General features: G+C 37.3%; 1 protein-coding gene and 1 long non-coding RNA gene across 3 annotated transcripts in view; one reads left to right on the plus strand and one right to left on the minus strand.

Annotated features, from left to right (window-relative positions):
• LOC150045645 (uncharacterized) overlaps positions 1-12,298 on the minus strand; it is a 213,704-nt gene that overhangs the window by 150,228 nt on the left and 51,178 nt on the right. The window lies entirely within an intron of this gene.
• LOC150045660 (olfactory receptor 8A1) lies at positions 1,168-2,100 on the plus strand. Its single transcript, XM_090319623.1, has one exon. It carries the CDS (start codon positions 1,171-1,173, stop codon positions 2,098-2,100), a length of 930 nt encoding a protein of 309 aa, XP_090175749.1. The 5' UTR covers positions 1,168-1,170.

Consider the following 12,298-nt stretch of genomic DNA (forward strand, 5'->3'; position numbering starts at 1 on the left):
AATTTAAATCACATGTAGGTGAATAAAACCTAAATTAATGAAGTAGCTAAATGTAAACCTAATATTGGAAAGAACTACCTTAAGAAAAAAATCCAGTGAATAACTAAAAAAATCCTTAATACTTAACAACTCATATTTTAAAAATGAAGTTAGAACTTGATATAAAGATTGTCAAATATATTTTCCTACATCATTTAACAACCACTTTGGAATTAATATTGCAAGATATAAAAATTGACTTAAGTGACACACCTGGTAAATATATCATATTGATAATTTCAATATTCATGTTTCAAAACATTATATATTAGGAATTGCAACAATGAAAGACGAATAACATTTATAATGAACATTCTATCGCCAACTACAAAAAAAATCTATAAAGATGAGGTTAACAAACTTTAGATTAAAAATGAATAAGTTTCTACATCCATCCTAGTGTTCCTGAATCAGTACCTGTGAGGTTAGACTTAAGAATTGGCATCCCCTTCTCCAGGATATGGAAGCAAGAGCTTTATCTTGTGTGAATGTTGTTCTATGTTATTTGTTGACTATGTAATTTGTCTTCTCTGTTTTTTATTATTTGTCTTCTCTTTTGTTTCCCTTTGGTTAATCTCATATTGTTATAGTATCTGACTTTGCTATCTGGCATATTGTATATACATTTATTTGTTTATTTTAAATAGGTGAGGGAAGAGGGGGAAACAAAGGAGGGATGGAGGGAGGAAAATGGGGAAAAAACATGAGAAGAGGTATCAAAGTGTGAGAAGTAATACACCTAGTATTTGGTAAATATAAATGTAGCCCCTATATACTTTACAATTAAAAAAAAAGAAAGACAAAAACAACAACAACAAAGAACTGGCATCCCAGAAAGGTCAACAGGAAGGTGAAGCTGCTGGGCCACTGAAGATACATTGAGAGCCAGGTATCTAAGACATTGGAAAACGGGTAAGCAACCCAAGGTTTCCCTCTTTCCTCTCACCCTTAGAATCTTTCACTCATCATGGCTCCTGCTCTCAGCAAGCAACAGGAGTAGAGTAAGAGGCATCAGGCCTGCAGCCCGCCAGGCTGTCTCAGGAGAGGTCAGAGGCCCAAGGACTCAGAGGAAGGGCACCTTCTCACTACCTCTCCTCTCTCCCAGCACCACAGGCTTCCTGCCCAAAGACAATGGCTACAGAGAATCGCTCAGCAGCGGCTGAGTTCATTCTGGGGGGATTAACCCACCGGCCAGAGCTCCAGGCCCCTCTCTTCCTCCTCTTCCTGGGGATCTACGTGATCACCATGGTGGGGAACGTGGGCATGATCACCCTGATTGGCCTCAGCCGGCAGCTTCACACCCCTATGTACTTCTTCCTCAGTAACTTGTCCTTTGTGGATCTCTGCTACTCCTCTGTCATCACCCCTAAAATGTTGGTCAACTTTGTAAGCAACAGGAATGTCATCTCCTATGTGGGGTGCATGTCTCAGCTCTACTTCTTCCTTGTTTTTGTCATTGCTGAGTGTTACATGCTCACAGTAATGGCCTATGACCGCTATGTGGCCATCTGCCACCCCTTGCTTTACAACATCATCATGTCTCATACTCTCTGCTGCCTGTTGGTGGCTCTGGTTTACACCATGGGACTCATTGGGTCAACAATAGAGACTGGCCTCATGTTAAACCTGCACTACTGTGAGGTCTTCATCAGCCACTACTTCTGTGACATCCTCCCTCTCATGAAGCTCTCCTGTTCTAGCACCTATGATGTGGAGATGGCTGTCTTCTTTTTAGCTGGATTCAACATTATAGTAACAGGTTTAATAGTTCTTGTTTCCTATGCCTTCATCCTGTCCAGCATCCTCCACATCAGCTCCACTGAAGGCAGGGCCAAAGCCTTCAGCACCTGCAGTTCCCACTTTGTAGCTGTGGGGATGTTCTATGGCTCCACTGCATTCATGTACTTAAAGCCCTCCACTGCCAGTTCCCTGGCTCAGGAGAACGTGGCCTCTGTGTTCTACACCACAGTGATCCCCATGCTCAACCCCCTCATCTACAGCCTGAGGAACAAGGAGGTTAAGGTTGCCTTACACAAAACATTGGGGAGAAATCTAATTTAATGCAAATACCAGTCTTTCTCAATCTAACAGCCTATGGCTGTAACCCCTATAGACCTCAGGGATGCCTGCTGCCTGCCAGCCCAAGTATGGATGAAACCGTTCCTCTCCTAATGGCCATCGTCTTTCTTCTTCCTCCTCTCCTCCTTTTCAATTATCTCTGAATATTCAACTTAAGGTTTATCTTTTTCATTCACTTCCATTTCTTGTATATTTAGCCTTATAATTAACATTTTCCAGCTTAATTATAAGTTGACATACATTCTAACATTACAGTTAGCATGAAATTATCAGGAGTGAGCTTGGGAGTCATTCATGTTCTTCTTCCATTAAGTATAGGAAATATTATACAATTCAGCTTTTAGAGTAAAAACTGAAAACTTTACAAGGCAAAAACAGGGCAGTTTAAAAGTCATAAATCAAGAATACCCGGTCTCTTTGACTTTTTTATATTATTTTTACCATAAAATCTTATTATATAATCTACACTGACCTCAAATTTGAGCTTCTTCAACATCTACCATGATCTAAAAGTACAAGAACACCTACCACACCTTTCTCCTGCAGATTCTCACATTTCTTCCCTTTTTATCTCCTACTCTTCTCTAGAAATTATTACCTCATTAGTTCATGTCACTTTCTGAATAACAACCACAACAACAACACCTACATATCCATGGCTCATGTATCTAATCCTAGGTATTCAGGAACCTAAAATCTGAGGATTGCAGATAGAAACCAGCCCAGACAGAAAACTCCATGAGTCTATTATCTTCAGTTAATCACCAAAAAGCAAGAACTAAGTAAGAAATGGAGCTCTGTTTCAAATGGCACAGTGTTTGCTTGGAGCAGAAAAATCTCAGGAATAGCACTCAGGCCCTGAGTTCAAGCCCAAGGACAGAAGAAAGAGCAGGAGGAAAGAGGAGGAGGAGGAGGAGGGAAGAAAAATAAATATATTTTGAAGCTGAGCACTGTTGCTCAAACCTGTAATCCTTTGCTCCTCAGGAGGCTGAGATCTGAGGTTTAAGGATCAAAGCCAGAGTAGGTACTTATCTGTGACTCTTATCTCCAATTAACCACTAGAAAACCAGTAGTGACACTGTGGCTCAAGGGGTAGGTGTGTAGCCTTGAGCTGAAGAGCTCAGGGAAAGTACCCAGGCCCAGAGTTCAAGCCCCATGACTACATATATATAGATATATATTTATATTCTTGATAAATATATTTATTGTAATATTACATAGAGGGGTTACAGTTATATTCGCCAGATACAATGAGCACTACTTCACACATTGATACCCCTTCTCATGTTTTTGTCCCCATTTCCCTCCCCCCACCCTTTCCCCTCATTTTGTTTTCCCCCTTCCCTTTCCTGTTTCAAATAAACAAATAGACATTTATACAATATATCAGATGACAAGGTAAGATACTGCAACAATATGACAATAACCAAGGGACAACAAAAGAGATGAGAAATAATCTAACATATTAACAACAACATTCACTCATTATATAACTCTTGTTTCCATATCCTGGAGGTCCTTTCATTTAGCCTCATCCTATATGGCCCTATGTATCTAGGTTCTGAGCAATTGTAATCCTCTGCTGGGAAAATCCAAAGTTTGTATTAATTATTACAAACAAGGGAAAACATTGAGCCTATGTTCCTCTGGGTCTGGCTTACTTCAGTTAATATGATTTTTGCCAAGTCTTTCCATTTGCTTAGAAATGATGTGATGTTGTTCTTTTTGATGGCAGCATACAATTCCAATCATCTACTGAGGGGCATCTGGGTTGGTTCCATATCTTTGCTATGGTAAATAGTGCTGTAATGAACATCATTGTGCATATGGCTTTAGTATGTCCTTGTTTCTGGGCAATTGAGTGATGTCAAGGAGTGGAATTGCTGGCTCATTGGAGAGCTCTATGTTTTGACTTTGGAGAAACTGCCATACTGCTTTCTATAGTGGTTGAATGAATTTACACTCCCACCAACAGTGTAGTAGTGATTCCTCCTTGCCACATCCCCAGCAGCATCTGTTGTTATTAGATTTCTTGATCATGGCCATTCTAAGTGGAGTGAGATGGAATCTCAAAGTTGTTTTGATTTGCATTTATTTTATGGCCAGAGATGTCAGAGCATTGTTTCATGCGTCTATAGGCCATTCTTATTTCTTATTCAGAGAAGTCTCTCTTTAAGTCTTTGGCCCATCTTTTAATGAGATGGTTGTTTGATAAATATTCTTTATTGAATGCATGGTGAAACTGTCCAAACAACATGTTCTCTTAGATACAGTAAAAAATATAAATCCTTCTTATGTAATATATGCTTAAATGATCCTCTTAAAGTGTGAATGCTATTGCTTTCTCTTCTTACTGTGTAATGATACATGGGTATTTGTTTTGAGACCGTTATTTCATGAATTTCTACGTAATTCTCATGAATTATTTCATGAATTTCTTCCTGGATACCCTCATTAAAAAATAAAGATAACTAAATAGCACACTCCAATCACATGAATAACATCTATAATAAAAAATAGTTGACATGTTACCCCCTTTAGTCACAGAAGCAGACCGATTAAAGCCATCAAATCCTAAAATTCTTCATAGTATTGGAAGCTGGGCAGGATGAAATACAAAGATACAACCACACACGAGCAAGCACAATACCTCACATGGAAGCAATACCTCACATGGTAAGGGGTTTCGGTATTTTACCAGTGGATGAAGTTGAATAAGACCAATGTAGGACTGAGTGGGCTACCTCTGTGCTAGTATTATAAACTCACAACTCAACCAAAGCTTCCTATAAGATTCAGCAGGTGAGAATAAAGTCCAAACTCAACATAACTGGAACAACACAGACAAAAAGAAAAGGACTAGATAAAAAGGGAAAGGAAGAAAGCCAGCCAGTCTCAGGCAGCAAGGCATAGTTTGGAATCCTTCACAGAAATAACAGAGGGCATTCCACAAGTGTGAAGTTAGAAATCACTTTAAGAGAAGTAAACAGTGTCTATAGGCCATTTTTGTTTCTTCTTCAGAGAAGACTCTCTTTAAGTCTTTAGCCCATTTTTTAATGGGATGGTTGTTACTTTGGAGATTAGTTTCGGAGTGATTTAATTTTTTGATCTGTTGGTATATTTTAGATATGAGGCCTTTGTCCATTCTATAGTTGGTGAAGATGTTCTCCCACTCTGTAGGCTTCCTAACTAATTTACTAGCTATGCCTTTTGCCATACAAAAGCTCTGCAGTTTAATGCAGTCCCACTTATCAAGCCTTTCTCTGATTTGCTGTGATTCTTTGTCTTTATTAAGAAAGTTTTGACCTGGGCCAAGGAGGCCTAGTGTATCTCCTACTCCCTCTTGTAAAGTTTTCAGTGTGTCAGCTTTTACCTCCAGGTCTTTTATCCATTTGGAGTTAATTCTAGTGCAGGGTGACAAAGAAGGATCCAACTTTAGTTTTCTGCAGGCATGAAGAAATGCTCAACATCTCTGGTCATAAAAGAAATGCAAATCAAAACAACGCTAAGATTCCACCTCACTCCAGTTAGAATGGCCAGGATCAGGAAAACTAATAACAACCGATGCTGGAGGGGATGTGGCCAGGAGGGATCACTACTACACTATTGGTAGGAGTTCAAACTCGTTCAACCACTATGGAAAGCAGTATGGCAGTGCCTCAAAAGGCTAAACATAGAGCTTCCCTATGACCCAGCAATTCCACTACTTGGCATTTACCCAATCATCCAGAATCTAGGGCATACTAAATCCACTAGCACAACCATGTTCATTGCAGCATTATTCACCATAGCAAAGATATGGAACCAACCTAGATGGTCCTCAGTTGATGAATGGATCCACAAGATGTGGTATTTGTACACAATGGAATTCTATGCTGCTGTCAGAAAAAACGACATCGCCCCATTTGTTAGGAAATGGAAAGACTTAGAAAAGATCATATTAAGCGAAGTAAGCCAGACTCAAAGGAACTTAGGCTCAGTGGTTTCCCTCATTCATCATAACCAGTAGAAACCTTGGGCTCTAATAGGAAGATTTGCAATATAGCAAAAATGATACATAAGGCCATATAGTATGAAGCTAATTGAATGCTCCTCTAGGATATTGAAACAAAAGCCATATAACGAAATGATTGCTGTCCTTTAAGTGCTATGTTATCTCTCATCTCTTTTGTTGTTCCTTTGTTATTTCATATTGTCACAATATCTCACTTTGTTATCTGATATATTGGATACATTTCTATTTGGTTACTTGAAATTGGACAGGGAAGGGGGAAAAACCAAGAGGGGGATGGGGCAAGGTTAATGGGGACTAAGACATGTGGAAGGGTATCAATGTATGTGAATTAATGCACCTTCTATCTGGCAAATATCATGTAACCCTTTTATTAAATACAATAAAAATATTTAAAAAAAATAAAAAATAAATAAAAAATAAAAAAAGAGAAGTGAACAGAACAAAAAGGGAAAGTAAAAGATTTAATGAAGAGAATTCATGGGAAGTAACAAATGCAGAAACCTGATAAAAAATATATATTGCTTCCATATCTGTAGGAATTGTACAATACCATTCTTATGGATGAGGAGAATTCTGCTGTGTGTTTCTACCATATCTTCTTGATCCATTCAACCAATGAGGAATATCTAGGTTGATTCTACATCTTCTCTATGGTAAACAATGCTGCAATGAACATGTTTATGCCGATGGCTTTAGTATGGCCTGGTTTGTGGTATGTTAAATAAATCCCCAAGAGGGGGGTTGATGGGTCATGATAAAGAAATGGAAAAACTTTTGAAAACATTACATTAAGCAAAGTAAGTCAAAGCCAATGAAACATAGACTACCTGGATCCTCTCATTTGTCATAATTAGAATGTACCTATAAATCTATATGTAATCACACGGAATGGTTAAAGTATATACACAAAAATCCTGTGATTTGATAACCTGGGTAGGATTCTAGACATTCACACACTGAGGCCAAAGGATGATAGGCATAGCAGTTGTTGACAAAGGCTCAATGGCTATGCACATAAGATCATATAAAATAATATTCTATGAAATAAATTCCAAGAAAAAGAAACAAGATACATTTTAGTTGCCATTGTTGCTGTTTGCTTTTGCTTTTGTCATGTTTATATTCTGAGACACTATATGACAGCACAGAAAAGGTGGAATAAGAGGAACAAATAAAACAGTGATATTCTCTAGACAATATGTGAAAAATGAGCTGGCTATCTTGTGGTTAGGAATTTGAGTGAATAAACAAAGGAGTGTGATGGAAGGGGAGATATGGTTCAAAATGATTTGTACTCATTACTCATTACATGAATCATGTAACCATTACTCATTACATGATTCATGTAACTTACCACATTGTATACCAACACTACAACAAAAATTAAAAATATAGCCATGTAATCCTAGCTACTCAGGAGGGTGAGATCTAAGGATCTTGCTTCAAAGCCAGGCCAGACACTAAAAACTCTGTGAGACTCTTATCTTCAATTAATCACCAGAAAACCAGTAGTGGAACTATGGCTCAAGGGGTAGGGTGGTAGCCTTGAGCTGAAGAGGTCAGGGACAAAGCCCAGGCCCAGAGTTTAAGCCCCATGACAGAAAAAGGAGAAGGAGGAGGAGGAAGAGGAAGAGGAAACAAGGAGGAGGAGAAAGAGAAAGAAGAAGAGGAGGAGGAGGAGGAGGAGGAGGAGGAGGAGGAGGAGGAGGAGGAGGAGGAGGAGGAGGAGGAAAAGAAGAAGAAGAAGAAGAAGAAGAAGAAGAAGAAGAAGAAGAAGAAGAAGAAGAAGAAGAAGAAGAACAAGAAGAAGAAGAAGAAGAAGAAGGAGAAGAAGAAGAAGAAGAAGAAGAAGAAGAAGAAGAAGAAGAAGAAGAAGAAGAAGAAGACAAGAAGAAGAGGAGGAGGAGGAGGAGGAGGAGGAGGAGGAGGAGGAGGAGGAGGAGGAGATTCATATATAATATTAAGTTACATAAGAGAAGAAACATGACAGCTAATAAAATTATCCATGAAAGAGCAGTAAAATATGCCAGTAAAGTTACTAGATATTTTTGTTGGAACAGGAGGACCAAAAGTTTTTTGAAGAACTATATAGTCCTACCTTTTAAGTTCTATTTGAAAATACCACCTGGAAAATCAGTCCATAGACACGGAGTTTCTTCTCTCTAACAATGGACAACAAATAGCTTGTGTGAGAAATAATGAATGTGAGAGAAATTGGGATGCCTTGTCATATCAGACAGTGAGCAAGGCATTAGAGATTACTATTCCTGAGTAAATAAAGATTCTAAGACAAGCTGAAGAAAATTTCAGGGATCAAAGAGAGGAAAAATTGAGGCAACAACATAATCATTGTGTTGGATTGATTATATTATATCTAAGTTGAGAAATTTATAATGATACTAAACTAAGTTAAGTCACCTTAAGAGGACAACAGAAAACAAATCATTATTCTAAATATTAGAAAAAGATGATCCATTTTACCTTTACTGTAATGGTAGAAACATGAGCCAGTTTAATCAGATAGCACAGAACAAAAGACACATACATGAACAAGGGTAAACCTGAGGAACTAGATGAAACAGGAACTAAGAAAAAAGGGATGTGTCAAGGTCAGTATTGTGAGTGTGATACAATACAATTGCATTTGCAAGATGGTACCATTTGGTTGAACCCCAGATAAATAGAACATTAGATCTCGTTTCTCAAAAAGGCAGATGAATTCATAGTTGCCTCTAAATACTCATTTGAAAATCTTAAATTTCTTTTTGCCAGACTTGAGGCTCAAACTCAGGACCTGAGCACTGACTTTGCTCTCTCTCAAGGTTAGCGCTCTACCATTTGAGCCACAGCACCACTTTCAGCTTTTTCTATGTGTGTGGTATGGAGGAATGGAACGAGGATATTTGTACATCCTAGGCCAGCACTCTACCACTATGCCAAACTCTCAGCCTCTCATTTCAAAATCTTTACTGTAACATTATTCATAATAACCAAGTCATGGAAGCAGCCTAGATTCTCACTGCAGATGAATAGAGTATTTCAACAGCAGTTATATATACAATGGAATATTATTCTGCCATTAGGAAGAACAAAATCAGCCAAGTGTAGGGGCCCACTACTGTAAACATAGCACCTCAGAAGGCAGAGATCAGGAAGATCAATGTTCAAGTCCAATTGAGCAAAAAAATCACAAGATGTCATCATAACCAATAAAGATTTTAGTATGATGGTTCACTTTCATTCTATCCATGCAGAAAGCATAAATAAGAGTATGGTTGTGGGTGTGTGTGGGGGGGGAGGGAAATGGGTACCAAGACATGTGAAAGGGTATCAATGTATGTGAATTAATGCACCTTCTATCTGGCAATATCATGTAACCCTTTTACTAATTACAATAAAAAAATTTAATAAAAATAAGAGTATGGTTGTCCTAGCTAGACATGTCCTAGCAAGACACCACCAGAGAAATAATGAAAGTAAAATAGTCTCAGGGTATGGCCCAAGTACAAGAGCATCTGCCTGCATCTGCCTATCAGGCAAAAAGCCTTGAGTTCAAACCCATTATAAAAAGGATAAGAAGTAAAAATCATGTCATTTACAGGAGAGTAGAGGTAAATGGAAGTCATCTTTTGTGAACAAAGCCAGATTCAGAGAGATAAGTATCAAATAATTTCTCTCATCTGTGCAATGTTTATAAAAATCATGAAAGTATGAGAGGGACTATTGGGAAATAGGAAAGGAATCAGAAGACTGTGACAAAGATGTGACAAGTGTAGATACTACAGAGGATAAAACAAAATATCTTGTATACCTATAAGAAAATGGCACAGGGGGCCAGGAGTTTGGAATAGTGGTAGAGTTCTAGCCTAGCATGCACGAAGACCTGGGTTCAATTCCTCAGTACCCCACATACATAGCAAAAAGCCAGAAGTGGTGCTGAGGCTCAAGTGGTAGAGCTCTAGCCTTGAGAAAGCCCAAGGACAGTGCCCAAGCCCAGACCCAAGCCCAGGACTGGCAAAAAAAAAAGTAAAAGAAAAAAATGGCATAGTGGAAACGATTGCTTTGAAAAATTAATGCATAATATACTGAGAAGAAAAATCTGTGTCACAAATACATCCTTAGTAATAAATCACTAAATAAATGGTTCAGAAGTAAACTTCCAGGTGAATAAACTTCCCTAATGAATGAGCACACAGGAATGAAGAGAATCTATGAGTCCATCTTTCTGTGCCATTCCACAGTAAGAGGATAGGCTCCTGTGTCTATCACATTCTGGCTTCCTACACTAAAACCATACCCTTTGGTTTTGAAAATCTTTTAATTTATTTTCAAAATCCTTCAAAGTAACCATTCCAGCGTTAGATAATGGGAAATAATAAGGAACAACCATAATAGGATAACTAATGATGATGCTGATAGTAATGACAGCAATTATATTGCATGTGGGAATGTGGAAGATGCTGATAATGATGATGGTGGTGGATAATGATGGGATTGTTGGTGCTAAAAATCCCAACATTTGCATTAGATTCTAATTGTTTGTTACCACAAACAAATAAAAGGAAATAAATACAAATAAAAGGGAAATGATCACAACTGGGATAAAAATCCTGATTCGAAGACTGGGTATCTAATTGCTCCTTAGAGAGGAGCAGAGTCTTCAGAGTAGACTATACCCCAGGAGATGTTCTATGCACACACATAAACTCTACCCATACACAATAACTCCGACTGACTCCTTCCCTAACTACAGTGGCAACAGATATAAATTCACACGCTTCTAGAATTTACTGATTGCTAAATTCACACCTATACATTAAAATTTCCAAAAGAAGTTCATTTTTCCTCAGGACAGGTATTTCATTGTATAATTTTTCTAAAAGGAATAGTATAAGTCTTCCATTCTTGAATTCTTGTTTATATTGCAGGTAATATATGACCATATATTGACTTTCACCTTTAAGTGCTACATTCTCTGGGAAGCAACCCTGAGTGTCTGATGGCCTTGTATTTCTACATTAAAGACCTATAGAAATTCTCAGTAAATATGTTATTCATGCTTTCATATTCACTTATTACAAGAGTCTGGAAATAAAAAGTTAAACTCAGTCTATCCAGGCTTCTTCTACAAATTTGTTTTCCCATTTGGACCTCCTCAGGTGAATAAGGCTCTAAGCCCTGCTTTGTAAATCACTTGTATCAATGAAAATGTTATTCAAGGTGCATTTTCTATATTTGTAAATAATTATGAGGGTAGAGATTAAGCTATCATCTATACAAATTCATACAATTGTATGAATATAAATAATATTTACACAAGTACTTCAAACGCTAACCATTGCAAAGCTAAATATCTCTCCATCAATAAGTTCAAATACAAAATACAATTTAATGCTTGTTTTATTTTATTGAAATCAGAATTGTCTTTTGAATTATTGTTATTGTCCTTATATTTTATACCAAATTGGAACTTTAAGAACTCATATATAAGACAACTACAGCTAGTACAGTTATAGTACAGTTATTATTATTTCAGGAATCTGATGAATTTAACTTTCATTATAATACTGCACTGATTAAAAAAAAAAAGCAGGTTACAATACATGCTCCTAAGTGATTACCTAGAGTAGATGAAAATACCAAAAGCTGTTCACAATCAGTGTTAGACAATAAATAGCAGAAAATAGGGAAAGGATAATTGTAGGCTTATTTGTGTTTGTGATTTACTGTTCTGCTTGTATGCTGTTTATATATGCACTGAACTCAGTAATATTTTGTTTTAATCCTCAGATATAATAATACGTTAATATTCATAAAGTAATAATACAAACGTAGTTTATAACAAGCAGTAAAGTTTACTTAGAGCCAATACAGGTTGGTATTCAGAATTCCTATAATGTAGAAAAGTGTCTGCCCATTTTCTGAGTGGAAGACATAGGATAGCCTCCTGAAATTTGATTATTTCTGCTTACTTGACACTGTGTAATAAAATACATAAATATAATATTCTTTTTCTTGTATGCTATGTACATACTAACATGTCAAAAATTTAAAGCATGTTTTAGTCACATCTTTCTTAGAATACAGATATTCAAATTCAGATGGCTTCATGTGGACAGAAAAAAAAGCTCATTGCCAGGAGAGAGTGGAGGAAGGGACGGCTCT

Source organism: Megascapheus bottae, chromosome 27 (genome assembly GCF_031878675.1).
Source record: "Megascapheus bottae isolate mThoBot1 chromosome 27, mThoBot2.hap1, whole genome shotgun sequence".
NCBI classification, from domain to species: Eukaryota; Metazoa; Chordata; class Mammalia; order Rodentia; family Geomyidae; genus Megascapheus; species Megascapheus bottae.

Excerpts from the sequence above, each read along its gene's own strand:
- LOC150045660 (XM_090319623.1), top strand. The coding sequence starts at position 1,171 with ATGGCTACAGAGAATCGCTCAGCAGCGGCTGAGTTCATTCTGGGGGGA.